Here is a 21,712-nt window from a genome sequence, read left to right on the forward strand (position 1 = left end):
TGCCGCTCGTCCCGGCCAATAGGGATCCGAACTCGTTTGGCCCCGCCCCACAGGAACCGCCCACCGTCCTAGGGCGAGGATTGGCCACGTGAACTGAAACGCCCCCTGCATGGGAAGCCTGCTTGGGTGGAAATTCGGGTCCGAACTCGCCTCCTAGGGAGAGGAACGCAGGTGACGCGTGTCGGGGCGGTGCTAGAGGGAGTCACGTGTACGTTCCCGCGGGCGGCAGTTGCCCGTCACGTGACTTGGGCAAGATGGCGGCTCCCACGGAAGGTAAGAACTTGAAGCACCGGGACTGGAGCCGGTTCCGCCTATCATATCCCGCCTGCCCTTCGCGCGGAGCTCAGCCGCGGCGTCTCCTGGGCACCGGCCCAGCCCGCCCGGTTCCTAAGCCGCATCTCGAGCTTTAAATGTCGCTGCCCCCACTCTCTGTCGCCGGCGGTTCGGCACCGTGAGGGTCCTGGGGACTGGCTCTGCCAGGCGCCCCCATCTCGCCGCGGGGCCGCCCCGGGCAAAGGAGCCTGACACAGGAACGGGCAGCCCTGCCCTCCGGGCACGTCCCCGGACAGATGCCACTAGTGTCCTACGCTGGGCGCCACGGTCGAGCCTTGCCAGGGCACCCTCACGCCAAGGCCCGGGGGCAGTACGGCCGGGGCCTCGCCTAGGCTGCGTGTGACATGCCCGGCTGCGAGGTGGGAGCGGTGTGCGCCGTGTCTGATTGACTGTCTCCTTCCAGGGACCGACCTGGAAGCCTCCCTGTTGAGCTTTGAAAAGCTGGACCGAGCATCCCCAGACTTGTGGCCGGAGCAGCGTAAGTCGTGCCTGATTCTCCCCCAGGGCTTGGTGATGTGGGTGGATCCCTCGTGTGGGAGGTAGCAGGAGACAGCCTCTAGTGTCCCAGTGAGAAGAGGAAAGGCCCCATGACCATCAGTGTACTGCAGTCTCCCACCTGGGAGGGGGCCTGTCTGCGTCACAGAGTTATGGTCTGGTTGTGCAGGGAGTGGCACCCTCTAGGCTTTATCTGGCCATGTAAATATAACATCGGTTTAACGGAGAAGATATCCAGCTTGAGCCCCAGTAGATCCAGGATGTCCTTGTGGCATCTTTCTAATAGGGATACTTCTCAGGTTGTGTTCTCTTCACCAACGAATTTAAACTACAATGATCTGCGTTCCTTGGTGAGGTGGTTGATCTCTAACTAGCGAGGGCTGATAGGAACGCTTCTCAGGACCTCTGGGTAAACTACTGGTCAATAAACTCTGTCTGCCTGCTCTTGACACTCCCATGGCAAATCAGCAGGAGTAGTCTCCCAAGGAGTATTCTGAATTCTTGTAACTACTGTAGTACTTGTTGCAGTTTCTTGCATGAATTGAAGTGACTAACATTTCACGTTTAATGTAGTGAGATGGCATTTCTTATGGCAGGGTGTGCCTGGGGATTTTATCTAACTACACTGCAGCTGGGAAGTGTAATTCCTAGTTTGATTGGCACATGTGCAGTAGCTCTGTTCAATGTAGCATACAAACATATATCAGCATGGCCATGGCAACTCAGGCTAGCTGTCAACCTATCTGCTTAGGACCTCAGACAGGATTGTATTCAGGCAAGTTGCCCGTGACCTTCGTGGCCACGCTGTCATTTTTAACATGCTCACGCAAGTGTTTATGCCTACCCAAGCTGGGAATTATGCTTCACAGCTGCAGGGTAAACGTATCCTTAGATGATGGTTAGTTGTGGCTTCTTTGGAAACAGGAAGGCAGTGACATTTGGGTCGTGAATAATTATCTTTCTCTCTCCTTCTATCCAGTACCAGGTGTTGCTGAATTTGCTGCTTCCTTCAAAAGTGTAAGTGATCTCCTCTAATTGAAACCTGTTTACATTTCCTCCCACTTCTTTCTCCAACTTTGCTATCTTTTGGAAATCCCTGTACCCTATACAGACGTTTTGTCTATAAAGTTTCTTATATATAGTTCGCTAATGTCACTGTTTCTATTAAGACCTCTCCTAGATCAGTAGTTTTCAAACTGCGGGTCGCAACCCAGTAGTGGGTCACGGAATGTAAGGCACTGGGTCGCAGCGACTCTGGTCAGCACTGCTGACCGGGTCGTTAAAAGTCCCGTTGGTGGTGCTGCCCAGCTAAGACAGGCTAGTTCCTACCTGTTCTGACACTGTGCTGCGCCCCGGAATTGGCCAGCAGCAGGTCCAGCTCCTAGGCGGGGAGGCCATGGGGCTCCACACGCTGTTCCTGCCCCAAGAGCTGGGGGGGCAGTGCCTGTGGGCGAGAGCTGCTTGCTCGCCTCTGCCTAGGAGCTGGACCTGCTGCTGGCAGCTTCCGCTGTGCCGGGACAGGCAGGAAGCCTGCCTTATCACCCCTGCTGCTCTGCTGATTGGGAGCCTCCCGAGGTAAGCCCACGCCCCGTGCCCCAATTCTCTTCCCCAGTCCTAAGCCCCTTCCTGCACCTCAAACCCCTCATCCCCGGCCCCACCCTAGAGCCTGCACCCCAACCTCCTGCCCCTCCCACACCCTGACCCCCTCATTCCTGGCCCCACCCCACAGCCCTCACCCCTGCAGCCCAACCCTCTGTTCCAGCCCTGAGCCCCTCCCAAACCCCTCATCCCCAGCTCCATTGGGTTGCGGGCATCAACAATTTTCTTCAACTGGGTCAGCAGAAAAAAAGTTTGAAAACCACTGTCCTAGAGAACACACTCCTTTGTGCACATGTTACTTGTCACAGTCTCTCTTTTCTTGCTAGGGTAACTTTTTCCTCTATGGGAGTTTCAGAATTTACAATAAATGTATCTTCTGCTTCATACTGTATATGAAACTTGGAAGTGAAAGCTTTAGATCTGAACTTGGTTATTATCAGAAGTATTACTGTCTATATTGCCCTTTGGGAGATAAGGGGGCATTGCGTCAGCAACAGTGGAAAAAAATGCTGGAAAAACAGGACTCCAATACAGAAACACAGCATCTGATGAGGATAGCTCTTTACACCGTGTCTGGGGTTTAATCCTTAGTTCATTTAATATTATTGTCTGGGTGTCGTCATTGCTGGAGATGGTAGCTTTACATCTCCTACAGCAATGCACAAAAATACTTGATTGAGCATGCATTTTGTTTGTCTTCTGACAGCCTATCACCAATTCTCCTCCCAAATGGATGGCTGAACTAGAAAATGATGATATTGATATGTTAAAGGGTAAGTATGAGCTATCAGATAGCAAGCGATGTGGAGTCTAGGTAAGTAGAAACTTGAGACCTCAAAGGAAAAGAACCTAAGGTAGTGCCTATTGTGCTGCTTATGCAGTATAAATTGGGTTTAAAAGGGGTGTTAGAAATTTCTGTTTTCTTAGAAATATCAAGGAACATCACTCTTTTCTTTTCTTTTCTCGTTGTCTGTGACCTAAATCTAAGTTGGTAGCCCTCTCAGCTCTTAATTATTAAATCCTCCAGAGTTTTCTTCCCAGATGTTTTAAACAAACGTTTTTCAAAATATCCATTTTATCCATGTTCTATAGTGTGAGAAGAACTTGTTTCTCTTGTCAGGTTTTATTTGCTTGTTATCTGTGATTGTGTAACTGGAAGGCTATGAACTATTGTGATGACGATTACATTAATTTTTAGTGTAAAACACCCACAGGAGAAAATACATTCTTACCCCCACTTAAAAAAAAAAAAAAAAAAAAGCACAAGCCAATATCTCTTTCTGTGCCAGTTACTCACAGAGTGACAAGAAATCTTGATTTCTGGAGAAGTTCAACTGTGGTTTTCCCCCCCTTGGCTAGAAATCCTACTAATTCTAATAGGCTAACGAAAGTGGGGCTATTGAAGGGCTTTTCCTCAGATGAATTTTTCTCAGACAGTGTGGAAGAAACAAACTCCACTCTCAGGTTGGAAGCAACAAAATCAGAGACAGCTTTATTCAGGACATGCAATTGCAAGGGAAGAACACAGCTGACAGAGAGCATCTCTGCCTCAGTTTCTCCAAAGTACAAGCAAAATCTCACAAGCATTTATACCTCTTTGTGACGTGCATTAATTTAAAACATCTGCATTTTATTTAGGCTATTTGCTATCTATTCCAGTATTTTCTCACTTTCTCTTCTCAAACATCGTTATCTCAAGGCTAGGTCACACTGACTATTCTGTTTTCCATTCGCTTCTGATGTGAGCCCTGCTTCTACAGGTCTCACAATATTAGGCTAAGACTTGACAGAACAGTTGCTCTGTCTCTGACACTTAAATGGCTGCACTTATACCCTCTCTTTCTTTCCCTGCTTCCACAACTGTGACTGAGTTTCTTTATTTGGGACCTATTTGTGATCTAGAAAACATCAGTAGCTTCGGAAGTGTTCAACGGAGCTCCCCATGAGCGCATGTACTGTAGAAATAGCTCTTTGAACACCGCTCTACTGCACTGTTTCCAATTTTAGACCTTGGAGATCTCTTCTTCAGGCTGGAGAAACATTTGACTGTACTCAGACACAAACTACAGTGCAAAAGGAACTGTTTTTGAAAATGGCTCAATTCAATTGTGCTCAACTCTGGGTTCTGTTGCACAGCTTCTAATAGAATTAGGCTAAAGAGCAGTCACAAACTGTTTGATCATAGTCCCTTGGGTACTTCTAACACAATTTGTCCCTGTAGGTGCTGCTACTTCTACTCAAAATGTGAGTTTTGTAAAGGTACCTTCTATGTAGGATTCCTGCTCCTGCGTGTTGGCTCTTTATTACAAGGCTGGCAGAACTTTCCTAGCTCTTTGGGGTTTCTTTTACATTAGAGGAAAAGAGTAGCTGAGTGCACAATGAGCTAGGCATCTTCCTAGTCACCATCTGCCAGTCTCTGCAGAGAAAATGCTGCATTCTGATTCTGCTAAAATGATCAGCGGCGATTTAATTTATGTGACTATTCAAGTGGTCAACTTAAATTTCAAAGTTAATTGCCCTCAATTACTGTTCGCACCTGTCAGAACTACTGTTTCAGACAGTCTGTAGGGGGGTATATCTTCACTAGGGGAAAAAAGGTGGTGTTAATGTACCTTCAGAATATAAGAATGGCCAGGCTGGGTCACACCAGTGATCCACCTAGCCCAGTATCCTGTCTTCTGACACTAGCCTATGCCAGGTGCTTCAGAGAGAATAAACAGAACATGCAATTTTCAAGTGATCCATCCCCTGTCCTCCACTCCCAGCTTCTGGCAGTCAGAGGCTAGGGACACCCAGAGCATGACGTTGCATCCCTGACCATCTTGGCTAATAAGCATTGATGGACGTATCCTACATGAACTTACATAATTCTTTTTCGAATCCCGTTATAGTTTGGGCCTTCAGTACATCCCCTGGCAAAGAGTTCTACAGGTTGACTGTACATTGTGTGAAGAAGTACCTCCTTTTGTTTGTTTTAAACCTGCTGCCTATTAATTTCACTGGGTGACTCCTGGTTCTTGTGTTATACGAAGAAGTAAATAACACTTCCTTATTTACTTTCTCTACACCATTCATGATTTTATAGACCTCTATCATATGCCACCTTAGTCATCTTTTTTCTATGCTGAAAAGTCGCAGTCTTGTTAATCTCTCCTCATATGGAAGTTGTTCCATATTCGTAATCATTTTTGTTGTTCTCCTCTGTATCTTTTCCAATTCTAATGTATCTTTTTTGAGATGGGGCAACCAGAACTGCATGTCATATTCAAGGTGTGGGGGTACTATGGATTTATATAGAGGCATTATATTTTCTGTCTTATTATCTATCCCTCTCCTACTGGTTCCTAATATTCTGTTAGCTTTTTTGACTGCTGCTGCAAATTGAGTGGATGTTTTCAGAGAACTATCCATACCTTTTTCCTAGTGAAGATGTACCCACCAAATCAATTAGCCTTGACTCATGTTTTCAATGTTCTCTTCACAACCATAGTACTAGAAATATCTCTTAAATGAAATCTTAAATTCTGGAACAATCATTTGATGACTGATCTAGTTACATGATGGATAACACAAAGCAAATAATGGTTATGAATAAGTTAATCAAATGTTTTCACATAATAAACTTAACATACAGCCTGTATCTTCAAGTTTACAACGTACAAGTCAGTTACTAATTTTGTTTTATTTTTTCAAACCTCTGACCTAATGTTTCATTTTTTTTATTTTTTTTTCCTGGAGGAATTGGAGATGTTAGAGGGGTAACTTTTAATCTGTAAACTAACAGACTGACTTGTGAGAGCTCAATTAATTCGATCTAAAAGTAAATGATTCTGCAGAAAATAGTTGTATCGATATGTAACAGATCTAATCTCTCCTTTTAAGTACCGTGCTGGCTGTGCTATGGAACAGCTATGATTTTACTACTGTCTCCAAAAGTACAAAATCTACAGGCCTTTGGATTCCTATTGGAAATTGTTGAGTTAAAAGTTTTTGTTAATTTGTGTCAGTTACCTCCTCGAGCTTCAAACTTGTTTACTTCCAAAATAATAAACTATATGATGGCAAAACAATAGCAAAGCAAAAAGGTGAATTATTCTTCGCTGTATGGCTCTGGTTCAGTCACATCTGAGATACTGTGTTCACCTCCATATGCCATACAGGTATTAACGTTGTAGGGAGCTCAGAGAAGAGCAACAAAACAGTCAGGGAGTCAGCGAAATTAATTTGACTAAAGAGTGAAAGTATTCATAATTAATAAGTGGTGTACAGTTAAGGCGTGTGTCTAAGATGAGAAGAGAGCAGAATGTCTACAAATATTTCCTTGGTGTTTACATCCTTCTTGGAGAACTTAGTGTGGTATAACAAGGAGTAGTGGGATGAAATGAAGGGAAACATCCAAGAAATGTGAGAATTTCCTGACAGTGAGACACATCAGGTTATGGAAACACCACCTCAGCGGAATTGTTGCCTCAGTGTGTGCGATAGTCAAACTTAGAGTAGACAAAATGCACTTTAAAATGAACAGTAGGGAAGAAGTGTGCACTAGAAGAAGGGTGGGTTACAGGAGTAAGTCTCTTCCCTCTGTCTATAGCTGGTAGGCAACCTATGGTACGCGTGCCAAAGGCGGCACGCGAGCTGATTTTCAGTGGCACTCACACTGCCCGGGTCCTGGCCACTGGTCCGGGGGGGGCTCTGCATTTTAATTTAATTTTAAATGAAGCTACTTAAACATTTTTAAAAACCTTATTTACTTTACATACAACAATAGTTATATATTATAGACTTTTACAGAAAGAGACCTCCTAAAAATGTTAAAATGTATTACTGACACGCGAAACCTTAAATTAGAGTGAAGACTCGGCACACCACTTCTGAAAGGTTGCCAACCCCGGTCTATAGTTTTGTAATCCATTCAGATTTAGCCACCCACACTGGGAATTCCAAATAAGGAATCTATGGGCCTGCACTATTTCCCTGTTATCCAGATGTGAGGAGGACTACTGAACATATGCTGTCTCCAAGGGGCAGAGCGAGCACATCAACAATATGACCTGAAGGCTCTTTGCTAAATAGTTAATATGGCTTAGTTGCCACTAGAGGGCAACAGACAGTGTTAAAAATCACATTTATTTTGTTTTTTAGAGCTGGGGAGCCTTACCACAGCAAACCTAATGGAAAAGGTTCGAGGCCTGCAGAACCTGGCTTATCAGCTAGGGCTGGATGAATGTAAGTACTGTACACATTCACTAATGGCTTCATAGTGAATTTCCTCCTTTCCGACATTTAACTTGCTCTATCCAGATCTGCAGTTCTCTTTAGCTAGAAAAGTATATATATATTTTTAGGAGTTGCAAATGTATGGGAAAGCAGCAGCAGTGCATTAGGAAACCCTTCTCTGGTAAGAGGTGTACTTTATTTTAATGTCATTACGCAGCTGTCTCTTATAGGCACATGTGAGTTAATGTTGCAGGAACCTCAAGTTTAAAATTTCTCAACCTTTATGGATTTCAGCTTCCATGCTGATATTGCATTAAAGCTTATTCCTGTAGTAAATGTATTACCATGTTGTGTGCCTACACACTCTTCCACAGCTGCCTCTGCTGCAAAATAATGAGAAGGGAGACTGCTTGTCCACCCGTATACTTTACACCTGCAGAGGCAACCAATCATAGAGGAGATGCAGTAGAATCTCAGTTACAAACACCCTGGGAATGGAGGTTGTTCATAACTGAAATGTTCGTAACTCTGAACAGAATGTTTTATAGTAGTGACGGGTTTGGTCACAGAGACCCCCTTGGGACTGTCACCTGACGTGCAGAGATTACCTCTGAGTCCGTTTTCCCTGCCAGTTTGGGAGTCCAGAACCCTGCCTTGTTAAGCCAGACACGCTAGCCTGCTGCAACACAGATCCACGTCTGGTCCACACCCCCAAAGCTGCAGACTTTAACCAAAAACTGCTCAGCAGGTCACTTACTTCCAGCACTCAGACACCCAATTCCCAATGGGATCCAAACACCAAATAAATCCATTTTACTCTGTATAAAGCTTATACAGGGTAAGCTCATAAATTGTCTGCCCTCTATAACACTGATAGAGAGATATGCACAGCTGTTTACTCCCCTAGGTATTAATCACTTACTCTGGGTTCATTAATAAACAAGTGATTTTTATTAAGTATAAAAAGTAGGATTCAAATGGCTTCAAGTAATAACAGACAGAACAAAGTAAGTCACCAAACAAAATAAAGCAAAAACTCGCAAGTCTAAGCCTAATACATTAAGAAACTGTTTACAGGTAAAATCTCACCCTCAGAGAGGTTCCAATAAGCTGCTTTCACAGACTAGACTCCTTCCTAGTCTTGGCCCAATCCTTTCCCCTGGTACAGTCCTTGTTAGTTCCAGCAAACATCTTTGGTGTAAAGCAGGGGCTGGCAGCCTCCTTTGTTCTGTTCCACCCCCTTTTGTAGCTTTGGCACAAGGCGGGAATCTTTTTTGTCTCTCTGGGTCCCCACCCCTCCTTCTAAATGGAAAAGTACCAGATTTAAGATGGATTCCAGTATCGGGTGACATGATCACATGTCCTATGAGACCTCAACCTCCATTCTTCCTGGGTTGGCCCACATGTACACAGGAAGATTTGTAAGTAAACTGATCCATTTACAACCAGTTGTCCTAGTCAATGGGAGCCATCAAGATTCTAAACCATTAATGGCCGACGCTTTGCATAATTACAATAGGACCTCAGTTATACTTCATATTTTTAGCTTCAGATACAAGAATGATACATGCATACAAATAGGAAGAATATATTCAGTAGGTTATAACCTTTTTTATGATATCTTACAAGACACATTTTGCATAAAGTATATTCCAGTTACATCATATTCACACTCATAAGCATATTTCCATAAAAAATATGGAGTGCAACATCACAGTGGTTTTCTTTCAAAAGTTTACGACTGAACATTGACTTAATACAGCTTTGAAACTTTACTGTGCAAAAGAAAAATGGTGCTTTCCCTTTTATTTTTTTTAGTAATTTACATTTAACTCAGTACTGAACTGTATTTTTTTTTCCTCTGCTGCTCCGTGATTGTGTATTTCTGGTTCCAAATGAAGTGTGTGGTTGACTGGTCAGTTCATAACCTCTGCTGTTTGTAACTCTAAGCTTCTATTGTAAATGCAAGCCATATTTCTCTAGAGTGAGTGTTATCAGGTGGCCAGAGCAGGGGATTAGGAGTTGGAATTCCTTGGTTCTGTTTCTGATTCTGCCATTGATTCCTTGTGACACCTTGGAGAAAAGTAATTTCAGCTCAACCTCAGTTTTCCCACTTGGAAGAAGATATTTCTCAAGATACTTACCCCTCACCCCCATTCATATTCTGGGGTAAATCCTTCCTGCGTGAGACTAAGAGTTCTATGTGGTCATTTTGGCAACTGAAATTGCTTCATAGGAGAGTAAGAATGATGCCTTGGGGACTGTTCACTGACTTCTCTCTACCCCTCCCCCCTGCCCTTTAAGTGAGGGCTTGTCTACACTTAAAACCCTGCAGCTGCATTGCTGTAGCACTTCAGTGTAAATACTACCTACGCCAATGAATAGGCAGTATCCCCTTTCTTAAAATATTAGCAGGATCAGGGATAATTACCTATACAATTCATGCTAATACCCACTTATAACTCCTGTGTCTGTCAACTGTTCTGTCAGTCTGTCCTTATATCACACTCCAGAATTTTACTTTGGATTGAAATTAGTCTAAGTAGTAACTGTAGTTTCCTGTTTCACACTTTTTTCCTCTTTCTAAAAATGGAAAAGGGGGTGTAACGTGAGATTGCATGTACCATACAGGCTGTCTCATCCTCAAACTCCTTCTAATATTAAGTGATTGCTATAGAGTAAATTGTACTTGGCGCTTCAACCACACTCCTCCAAGGTCTCTCCTTCTTTGGCTTTCATTGGTCTTGTTTTTCCCCCATCACATGTGACCAACTAACTTACTCTTAACAGGGCAACATGTTGAAATTCAACGGACAATATATGTTGGAAGGAATGCTCTAAATTTGTCATACATGCTAATGATGTCTTAATTAGTCATAACTGTCCAGGAAACAGACCTGGATATCATGTAAACTGTTCAATGAAGGTACCTTTGCAAGGGGCACTAGTGGCCCAAAAAACTAAAAACTTAAAGGAATAGAGAATAATGAGAAACTAGTCTAATACCATGACACAAACTGTTGTACATCCTTAGCTTGAATATTGTTTGTTTTTGGGTCACCTTATCTGCAAAAACAAGCTAAAGTAGTAGCAACTGAAGAAGAGACTCAATAAATACTACTGGAGGTATTAGTGTGGGTGGGAGGTCCTTGCAAAGAAATATGAAACTTAAAGTTGGAAAGAAAAGAGGAACTGACGAACATTCATTTATTCTGTCACAACCTCTACAGTTGATGTTACAAAGCAGTTTTCATTATAACTTCCTGTTCTCATGTACTCGCATTTGCATTCTATAGCTGAAATGTCCCCTGCTTTTTTCTCTTCCCATGGGTGATTTTTTTTTTTTTTAAACACTTGGGAAAATTCCATTGACTGAAAGAATTGGGGAAGGTGAGAGAAATGTTCCTGTCTTCAAAAAATCATGATCTTTAACATATGTAAGAACTTCCAGATTAGGAACCACTAACATAGATCATTCAGCTGGAATCTCCTATTGGGATCAGCTGTATCTATCCCCATGTGTTCACAGCGGTAGTTTAACTTCATTGGACAGTTTTTGGGGTGAGGGGTGGCAGCACAATTCACTTCACTGATATGTCTTCTGAATGTATGTCCAGGGCCTGCTCCTTTACCAGCATTGATGTTAGGTGTTATCTTTGGTACAGACTTGCAATTTATTGAAAAATGATTTGAGGCATAATTGAAAATTGTTTTACTGTGAATGGTGGTTTGACCGTTGCAAACTGTGCACAGTATGGATAACAAAAGTTTCTAGACTAGCAGTTCCTAGCATGACTGAAAGGTGCATTTGCTGCATTGTTGTTTCTGTCTTTTTTTTCTTCTTTATCACCAGTGTTTTAGGTATAAAACCACGGCTCAAACTATGGTGGGCTGAGCTTCGCTTAACTTAAAGTGAAGCTTTTAACAAAGGGCACAATACTTGCCTTGAATTATTTTCCATTAAATCCTTAACTGGATTGAACAAATGGGGTGATTAAAGTTTGTTAAATGCAGCCATCCTATGAATTTATTTGGGGAAAAAGAAGAATGCAGTGTTGGTAATAGAAACTCTCTCCTTCCGATGCTACAGTGGAGTGTTCTGTGTGTCTGTATGACTCTGAGTACCATAGAGCCTTTTCTGCATCTAGCTCAGAGATGGGCCACTGAAAACCTTTAGTGGGCTGTACGTTTTTTAGGAGCTACATAGTGCTAGGCCAATGCCCCTATGTGGGTTGTAGGTACTGTGGATCGAACCTAGGCGAACTGGAGCTTAATTCATCAGCCTCCACTATCTCAGTTAAAAGACCCAGATATCTTAGCCAAGGCTGCAACAGAGTCATCAATCCCTATCGGCCTAATCACCACGAGAGGGGGACAGAGTGCCACATCGGGTAGGCATAGTTTACAATTGCGTAACTCAGATTTTTTTTTTTAATAATACAGCATGTTCACATACATTTAACTGTGTAAAAAACAAAGTGTTTCTAAAAGCCCCTTGCAGCACAACCTTTAAGTGGGGGTGGAGGGAAACAGTTTAAACGTACATCTTTCACAAACCTTTTTTTAGTATGCAGAAGACTAGAGGATTAATAAATGAAAACTTCAACAATAGAAACATCTTAATGTGTTTTCTCTGCCATTCACAGTCTTTGCCTTTGCACTACTCCCCTGTGGCAGAGCTCGGGATTAGGAACAAGAGCCCATGAGCCAGGTAGCAATGCCACTGAAGTTTGGCTTGGCTGCCCTTCTGTCATGCCAGTTGGGAAGGAGTTACTGCCCCTCTATTGGCAGAGATGCACCCTGAACTGCCCATGGTCAGGGGCCAATCAGATTGGCTGTGGGAGCTGAGAACCAATGGGAAGGCAGTAATCAAAACTGGGTGGCATAGGGTAGAATCCCTTCCTTGAATGAGGTTATAGGCTGATAAGTGGCAGCGTGACCTGTCGTGCTCCAACTTCCATTCCCTCTTGACACAGGCTCCAGCTCTGTCCTATGCTACCCAGATCTGGTAACTTCCTGCCCATTGGTCGAGGTATGCCTTGCCCCTGCTCACTGCTTGGCTAGAACCTAATTGGCTCTCAGCTCCCAAAAAATCAGCTGAGGTGGAGGCAGGAACTGGGCACTGTGCAGGAGGAGCCACAGCTTGTGTTGATGGGGAAATGGATTGAAGTGGAATTGGTTGAGGCAGCAGCAGCTTTACTCAGGCCTTGGCTACACTTGCAAGTTAGAGTGCATTAAATCAGCCCCGGGCGCCCTAACTCCTAAGGTATCCACATTGGCAAGGCACATAGAGCGCCTGGACTCTGCAGCTGGAGCGCTCCTGGTAATCCACCTCCACGAGAAGCATAAAGCTTGCTGCACCCCGGCTGAAATGGCCGGGTGTCACTGTGGATGATGTGTTGCATTACTGCGCTGTGATTGACCTCCGGAAACATCCCATAATCCCCTGAAGTCAAGTGGCCACTCTTGTCATTGTTTTGAACTCGGCTGCAGGCATGCAGATATCCCCTTTCAAAGCTCTGTTTTTGACAGCCTGCATGCTTATCTGCTCCGGGACAAAGCAAACCATTACTGTGGAATGCTCCTGCTGCAGAGGCAGGGTTTGTGCGTGTGTGTGTGAGCGAGAAACAGGGGTGGGGACTGATATTGGGGGTTTCCCCTTCCTTCTGCCGCTGTCTGAACTTAGAAGACAGCATGTTGACACTCTGCCCCCGTTACACTGCACCCACTTCCCCCCCCCCCACCCCGATTTGAAAAGCACGATGCAGCCACTTGCACACTGGGATAGCTACCACAATGCACTGCTCTCTGTGGCATTGCAAGAGCTGTTAATGTGGCCACACCACTGCGCTTGCAGCTGGCAGTGTGAACACACATCAGTGCTTTCCCTGCTGTGGTCTCCGCGGGGTGGTTTAACTCCCGGCGCTCTACATCTGCAAGTGTAGCCATGCCCTCAGAGACTGCACCCCTCAGCCAGCCGGATCACTTTCAGTTCTAGAAAAAAAATAGAGTCCCATCTGAGGGCAAGCTAAATAAAATGATCTAAAGTGTTGGATGGGGCTGGAGGACTGGATGGAGCTCAGAGGCTGACAGTTGCCCACCTCTGTTGTAAGTGCTATTGTAATACAAATAATTAAAAGAAATTAGTACTGTGCTCTGAACAGTTTGGAAGAGGTGAATTACATCTTTTTGCTCAACTGGCTTATAAAATCCAAGGATGGGACTGATCTTTTGAGAAAAAAAAAATAACAAAAACCCAACATAACCTGAACTTTATCTAGTGGTGTTCTAGGTTTGATGTCCTTTTCCCTCATGTACACTTTCATTCTTCCTTCCTAGGGCTTATGTTTTATAGCACAGACAACAATACTGCTAAAGACCTTTACAGATCCAAAATATTCTGTGATAGTAAATTGAGAAGCTTCATGTAGCATTTACCCTCCTTCCTATTTTTTTCAAATGATCTTTGAGGTCCAGCCCAGTGCTTCTATGAATTACCTGGCAGGGCCAGTAATAAACATTACTAAATGGTGTGGCAGGAATCACCAGCTGGTGCTGTTGCAGAGTCTTAAAAAGTTATTTTTCTTAGTTTTCCAGCAAATTTTTAGTCTCCGAAGGAATGCTCTGGTGGTGGTTTCTGATTCAGATTGTTTGGGAAAGCTGTGAGTTTCTATTTGTTAATGTAACTAGAGTCAGTTCTCGATGCAGATTTGCTCCCTAGGAGCCAGACACGGGTTTTTGGGAGGAGATTCATGAAAGAAGGGAATTGCCTGGGTCCCATTTGACCATCTCTCTTCCATGACTGGTCTATGTGTGTTTAAATAAAACAAGTTGCACTAAAAATGTACTCAGGTTCCATGTTGCTGATTTCTCCCCATATTAGGAATCCAAACAATACCTTCTCCTACTGCTGAAATGTAGCCACTCTTGACTTTCTGCACAATGCCTAATTAACTTGTGGAACTCACTGCCATATGCTATTATTGAAGCGAAGACTTAGCAAGACTCAAAAGATTAATGTCTGCATGGTTAATGAGGAAAATCTGTAGGTGTTACCTAGGATCTTTAAAAAACGGCACAAGAAAGTGCTGCCTAGAATTAGGAACAAAATCTTTTGTCTGGGGTAGGTTCTTCCTTATATCTTTGTTAATGTATCTTACATCTTTCTCTGAAGCCTCTTGTTGGAGACATGATACTGGCCTAATTGGATCATTGATCAAACTGGACCCAAGTGGTCTTAGGAAATGCCACTGCTATCTAATACCCATATTCCATTACTAACAATAGGAAAGGACAAAGTGAAGAATCCTATATCTTTAAAGTACAAGGGCATTTAGGGAAGCAGAATGTTACCTAACCTGCAGTGAGGCTGGGACATCACAGTTAACACTTGCAAAAAAGGGTCTTAGGTTCTCAAATCTTTAGGGGTTGGACATATCCCCAGGGGATGCTCTGACTTCCAGGGTTTCACTTGCAGGTGCTGTCAGTTTTGGGGATGATAGGGTAGGGGATGGACAGAGGGGACTCTTGCCTGTCTGCACTGAATCTCGTATTCCCTCCAAAGAGCCTCTCCCTCTAGCTGTCCCTTTTAGTGCAAACTACTTGCTGCCAGCCCCCACTCCTTTTCCTCTCTGCAGGAAGCTGCCAAGGAGGGTAGTACATTTCTCTGGCCAAAGCTGTAGTCTTGGAGTCTGTCCTGAAGAGCAGGCTGTCTACTGAAAAAAGCTACTTGCTTGGGGAAATGGGACTACTTAATTGCTGTACTGGGAGCTATAGGAGAGGATTTATTCTTGTAGAGGGGAAGAAGCTAGTGTTATGGGGCAGGATCACATGTTGGGAGCAGGGAGAGTGGTAAGTGCCCAGGATGAGTACATTTGTTGTCAATTCCTCAGTGCTAGTTTATTGAAGAGAAGGACGCCCATTCTTAATGTGTCAAGCGTTAAAGATTGAGCTAGCAACTATTGATTTTGTCTTTACTGAAAGGTGGCCCCTCCAGCCGCATAGCACTCCTAGCACTGTGTTGGGACATTGGGATAAATACTCAATCAGAAGGAAGAGCGTCTCCCACTGAGTCGTTCCTACCACTGTATGCTGCAGAGTGCCCTCTAGCACTGCACTGGGGTCTACAGATTCAGTGTGTCACTTTGAGTCACCATATTGCACTTAGACTTCCAGGGAGGTCTTTCTGTTTACTTTGGGTATTCATGGAGATCAACCTGTCATGGTGTCTGTGTTGTCCCCCATTGAAGTGCAGACCCAGATCTAATGAGGAGAGACCAGCGTGAATTGGAAGATTCGTAGTAATTCACCCATTTTCCATGTCTCAGTTGATCTCAGAGGATTAGTTTCTGCCATTCCAAGCACTTCAACAACAATACAACCTACCTGGTTCAGCTGCACGGCGCTACCTGCAGCTTAAGCATTTCTTGAAGGACATATTGGGCCTATTGTACTGGGAGCCTCAGAGAATCCATATTCTAGTGGAGAACGCTCCATAGGTTCACCTGACCAGCTACAGCCTGTTACGACTTCCTGGCCCAAAAGACCCTCCCTAATTTAGATTGCCTGCACCAGGCCTGGAACAAAGATTTGTGTACGTCCTTGAGCCCTACAAGACAATAACTCTACAATTGATCTACTGAATCAGCCCTTATTGTAGAAGATTATATTTAATTCACCTTGGCCCCTACATAAGTTACAATGCATGGGCCTTTGCTAAAACAGACAGCTGCTGGAGATCCGGGTCTCCCAGAGCCACACTGGCTCACATGTTTTGGGGCTGTCCCAGGATACAGTCCTTTTGACTAAGAGTAGACAAGAGGATTCATATGAATGGATACCTTTAAAAAATTACTTCCCAGAACTGCTTTTGGGATGCATCCCATCATCTTGGGAACACTTCAGCTCATGGAGAGCTTGGTTCTCTAGAGCAGGGTTTGTAACCAAATGATTTGAATTGCTTAGATGGAAGAGCAGATGGCCTCCAGGTATGGAAGCTTAGCACAGGAAGTTGGCTGACCTGGCAGCTAAAGAGCAGATAATGTCCTCAAGAAGAGGGACCTCAAAGAAATTTGTAAAGATTTGATCTGACTTCTTAGAACTCTTTGATTAATTCCTAGCAGATGGAAATGGAGATGTCCCTCTCCTTGACCCATCCTCCCCTTTTCCTCCTCCCTTCCCATTCCTCTTTTAAGAGCATGTGGTTTGGGTGGAATTAGAGGTAACTGTGAATCTGTAGTGAGTAGAGTTCAGAGGTGCAATATGCTGAAAGCACTGACTGGTGCAGTCACTCTCACCCCCTCTGGTGGGCCTCAACATCTCTGGGCCAATGTGATTATGCACATATCTTCATCCTCCTATTTAGACTGTACTATGCCATAAGCTTTGTGGGGGGAGAGGGTTCATGGAGGAATTTAATTATCTACAGAATAGAAAGATTACTGTTAGAACATGCTGTTTATTCATAGTCACTGTTGCATAGTGGCTTGATCTACAGCAGTGCAGTGGGAGGCTAGGGTGAAGAAAGTGTCTGAGTTTCTACATAGTATCATCACTCTCAACAAGAGTCTTCTCCTTTGCAGCTCCTGTTTTCTGCCTCCCTACATCTGTCTGCCTCGCGGAGAAGTCACTCTTCATCTCATTTCAGCCTTGCCTGAAACCTCTTTCTCCCTTACTCTGTTTATTATTTAACACTGAGTTTACAGTACTTTTTGTGCAGAAAAGATTGTATTGTATGTTGTAATGATTGAAGCTGGTGTGGTATTTTTAGACAACAGAATGACCCTCTTTGTACATTTGATTTCTGTAATATGCAATTAGTTTGACAGGGATTTAAGTAGCAAAGATAAGAGGATAAACTCTTTCTGCCCAAAATGTGGATCTGATCTTGGATGGCTCACCTATGCCTTAAAAAATGGCTGAACCACATGCAGCAATCCAGGAATTATTATCCTGTCAATTAAAGTGATCCTGCTGTTGTCACATTTTCTCTTACAGATATGAACTTTAATGTGTTCAGTCGGTCGCCTGGGGAGAGTGTTGGGTTAATAAAGCTTGCTTTCACTTTGGTGTGTGCAACCATTCTTTACATCACTTTTGGTTGGTTGAAAAGAGGTGAAAGGAACCATAGGTCATCTATCGTCTGCTTATATGGCTGCCATCACTATAATGACTGAGAACCATGGTATCTGTTTGAAACAAGAAACCTTGGCCTTCATTCTGATTCTCAATCTCTCTCTCCATTCCACTCCCACAATACTATAGATCTGCTGTCTTATTTTAATGCACAGTGGTACGGTGAGAGGGGCTCTTGGACAAGGAAATCACCTTTTCATTTACTGCTCATCACAGTTAGGATGGTTTACAGACAGGATTGCTTCTTGGATAGTTCCCACTGGAAGAGTGAGTGCCAGCTTGAAATTGGCATTCACACATGATCTGTGAATTGGCTAATTTTGACATGTAGTTAGTTAAAAAATTATTACAGCCAGAGGAGTCATGACCTCAACTTTTCATCATCTCCATTGGATTGTGTGCCAGTTTGGAAGTGAAGAAGGTATGGGAAGTTTTAATTGTACCTGTGTGATTTATCCTCAGTCAGCTCTTTAATTTCTTCTGGCTGTCTGAGGTTTCCGACATGCTGTAAATTTCTCCAACTTTTTCATTATCTGCAATTTCTTTATGACTCATGAATCGGAGTGGAGAGAGAGTGTGGATTTACAGCGGAGATAAACATGTCCATAAAGTCTGTATCTGTGTCAGTAATTGTACTGCTGTCAGTGACTGTCCTGTTTTACAGGCCTCTCTTGGGAAAGAAACACACTTTGCTACCAGTGGCAGAGAAGTGTTCGCTTTGATTTGCATTAACTTGCCAGGAGATTAGGTTGCAATGGTGGGGATGGAAATTGAGCCTGGACCTTGGGTTGCAATTTAAAAAAAAAAAAAAAAAAATTTTTTTTTGGTTTGGTTTGGGTCTTTTTGTTTGTTTTGAACAGGTGGTTGAGTTGCCCAGTAAGTGCTGAAAACAGAGAGAACAAACACTGTTTCTGAATGCAAAAATGGGGGAGAGGATGGATACAGTTTGATAATGTTATCAAATATGATACTGCACATATGCATAAATTGTTCATTCTTACCACAAAGGAAATACAGTATCCAGGTAACCACTGTATCCTCCAAAAATACTGTACATAATATTGCATGGATGCTTTGGGGGTATTCTTCCTCCTCTTCATGAAGAGTGGAATAAATATTTCTCAAAGCGTCAAGAAAACTCTGGACACTCTTCCACTCCCCCCCCCCCCCCCCCAACCCTACTCTTTTGGAGAGAATGCTGTTGTGAGTCTCAATGGACAGTATTAATACTGCATCCTAAACCAGCCATTGATGGCTCTTTGCTGACTGTGGGAGGAGATGCGCACGCTCTTGGTGTCTGAAAAAAGGAAAAAATCTTTAAAACACTTGTAAATGTGTCAAACATCCAAACTTCTGTCATTTCTCTTCCCCGCTATTTTCTGTTTGATGCCTGTTGTCGCCACTTGTATTCACAGAACCTCCTTTTGTTAGTTTTTGTAGTTTGGGGATATTTTTCTGGCCATGGTACATTAAGATTTTTTTCCCCCCACAACAAAATGAAAACTGTCTCTTTTTTGACATTGCTGTATTCTTAGGGTTCAAAGTAACTTCAAAAATGCAGTAGTAAATGTAGCCTGCAGGCCAGATCCAGGCTAGTTGGTTTATTTATTGTATTACCACAACACATTCAGATTCTGCAGAAAGCAAGCTTTCATTTTTTAAAAATAAGGACTTAGATAGTCTGAAACAACAGCTCAGGCCGGAGAGATGTTAAATTCTTCTGTTCATTTTAAATGATTGTTGATTCTGAAGCCTTTCCTGACAGTACAGAAGGCAGCTTTTCAAATAAATCAGACACCTTTGCCCATCTGATTCCGGTACCTGAATGTGCCAATTGTGTGCACAAATCAGATGATGGCATGCACAGTTGCCTAATAGATGGAGGAGATAACAGTGGTTTTAAAAGTACCTTGCATAATTTTTATCACTGAATGATGCTTAGTTAGTAAATTTACTAACTAAAAGCTTAGTTATAAGTGGCATACTCTACTCATGATCTTTGTGCAAATATCCTACATTTCCCCAGTGTTTGTAGCTGCTGTCCAAGACAGCTGATTTTTCAGACCAGTTCAGGAATCTATAAAGGCCACACTTAAAAGGTGCCTGAGCCAGGAACAACTGTCTTACCTTGCCCAAGCACTCTATTTTGGATTAGGTGGCAGTAAAAGTATGGCAGAAACCTTGCATTACAATTGCCCCAGCCTTACAGTCAGTTGAGAAAAAGAGCATGTCCCACAATGCCTGCTGGAGATGGGAGTGTCTAGAGCAGAGGTCCCCAAACTGTGGGTCACACCCTCCTAGGCGTCGCAGAGGAATGTTCGGGGCGGGGCTCGGGCCAGCCCCGACGGGGCAGGGAGGGAGCACCACCCAGCCCCACTCCGCTCTGAGCTCTGCTCCAGCCTAGCCTTGACTCCCGGGCTCAGCCTCTGATTGTTGCCTGGCTGCGGCTCTGCACCAGGCCCTATGCCCAGCGTTGGCCATAGCTCTGTTCCTGACCCCAGACCTGCCCCCAGCTGCAGCCCCAGCCTTGGCCCCCTTACCTTTATCCGTGCACCCTGAGCCATGACCCTAATCCCGGCCCTGGTTTGGGGACCACTGGTCTAGAGGAAAGACTGATATCACCTATTGTATTGTGCCTCAGCCTCCTGAGCTACTGCACTGGGATTTAGTTGGAGAAGGGTTAACCCATTTGCAGCTTCAGTTCTTGTGAACGGCAGTCAGGCATAAATGTTCTGAAGATGAGGATGATCCTGAATACAATAAGGTGCTTAAAGATGTTGGATCCCAAAAGCTGATCTTGATTCAAAGAATCAGGCCGCCATGGTCTTTGTAGACAAGCTGAGGCTCCGAGTTGTGTGTCTGTGGCAGGAGGCCCTGCAAGTGTGGGAGTGGGCTGTGTCCCACAAGATGGTCCGAGTTGCCATATACATGTCATGGGAAGGAGAATGTGATCTCAGGCACCATGTTCTGACATTGTATCTTCAAAGGGTCCTCCTGTCACTCGGCCTACTCCACTCACGTATTAACGTCAGAAAAGGAAGGGGGTGTGGGGAAAAGCTCAGCCAGGTGTTAACTGGTGCCTTGTTACTGAATGGCAGTCAAAAACTGAGAGACTGCTCTGACAAGGGCTTTTGGGCCCTTTTGGCTGGTCCATGCCCCCAGTGTCCTTAGTTTCCTCCAGCTTCTCTCCCCTGCCCCTGGCATTAATCAACGCTTTACCAGTGTTGATCACAGCAGGGTTACCTGTATATTGATGTCCCTAAATTACATTTTCCTTCAGGTCTTGGCTCTTGCCAGGAGGGAGGAGAGTTTCTTCTCTCACAATATGGCTAGCTGGACCTGCTTGCAGGAGGGCAGTGTGTCCTATTGGATAGGGCATTAGACTGGGACTCAGAAGACATGAGGTTCAATTCCTGGCTCTGCTGCTGGTTTGCTGGATAACCTTGGGCAAGTCGCTTCCCCTCCCTGTGACTCCATTCCCCATCTGTAAAATGAGGATAATGATATTGACCTCCTTTGTATAGTACTTTGGGATCAAGGAAAAGCACTGTACAAGAACTAGATATCATCAGTAAAGATTCTATCCTGTGTACTGGTCATTAGTGTCTCCTCTTTGCTCCTGATGCCTGTCGCCATGAAGGAGTAATTTGAGTCTGGTCTGGAGTACCTCTGCATCTAGAAGACACAGTGAAATGGGGATTTAGTGATGGAATGGGTCTGATCATCGATTTGTGGGACATTGAAGAAGTCATTAAATGCTTTTACCAAGGATTGGAGATAAGGCTTCTTCACAGACCGCATGGCCCGAGAGAGTAAATTTATGCTCATGGGGTGAATGGAATTTGGTAGGAAACAAATATTTGTCTTCCAGTTTTACAGAGATTTAAATAGCTGTTCAGTGACACATTTGACCGGATGGATACCTTTTAAGTGG

The 21,712-nt window shown here is 44.0% G+C and overlaps 2 protein-coding genes across 7 annotated transcripts in view; both read left to right on the forward strand.

Moving 5' to 3' along the window:
- Positions 1–21,712, forward strand: part of BBOF1 (basal body orientation factor 1) — a 1,057,902-nt gene that overhangs the window by 30,579 nt on the left and 1,005,611 nt on the right. The window lies entirely within an intron of this gene.
- LIN52 (lin-52 DREAM MuvB core complex component) overlaps positions 11–21,712 on the forward strand; it is a 67,187-nt gene continuing 45,485 nt past the window's right edge. For 3 of the 5 annotated variants that reach the window (XR_010601101.1, XM_042858517.2, XM_065595538.1), the window contains exons 1-5: positions 123–273; positions 737–811; positions 1,808–1,845; positions 3,134–3,200; positions 7,570–7,653. Coding sequence is in view for 4 of the 5 variants with exons in the window: in XM_042858517.2 (XP_042714451.1) it covers positions 255–273; positions 737–811; positions 1,808–1,845; positions 3,134–3,200; positions 7,570–7,653 (283 nt within the window). In the remaining variant the exon portion in view is untranslated. Of the gene's footprint in view, positions 274–736; positions 812–1,807; positions 1,846–3,133; positions 3,201–7,569; positions 7,654–17,225; positions 17,534–21,712 lie in introns of those variants that run through there. The other 2 variants (XM_042858516.2, XM_005301573.5) reach the window with 2 other exon arrangements.

This window comes from Chrysemys picta, chromosome 4, assembly GCF_011386835.1.
Source record: "Chrysemys picta bellii isolate R12L10 chromosome 4, ASM1138683v2, whole genome shotgun sequence".
Classification (NCBI taxonomy): domain Eukaryota; kingdom Metazoa; phylum Chordata; order Testudines; family Emydidae; genus Chrysemys; species Chrysemys picta.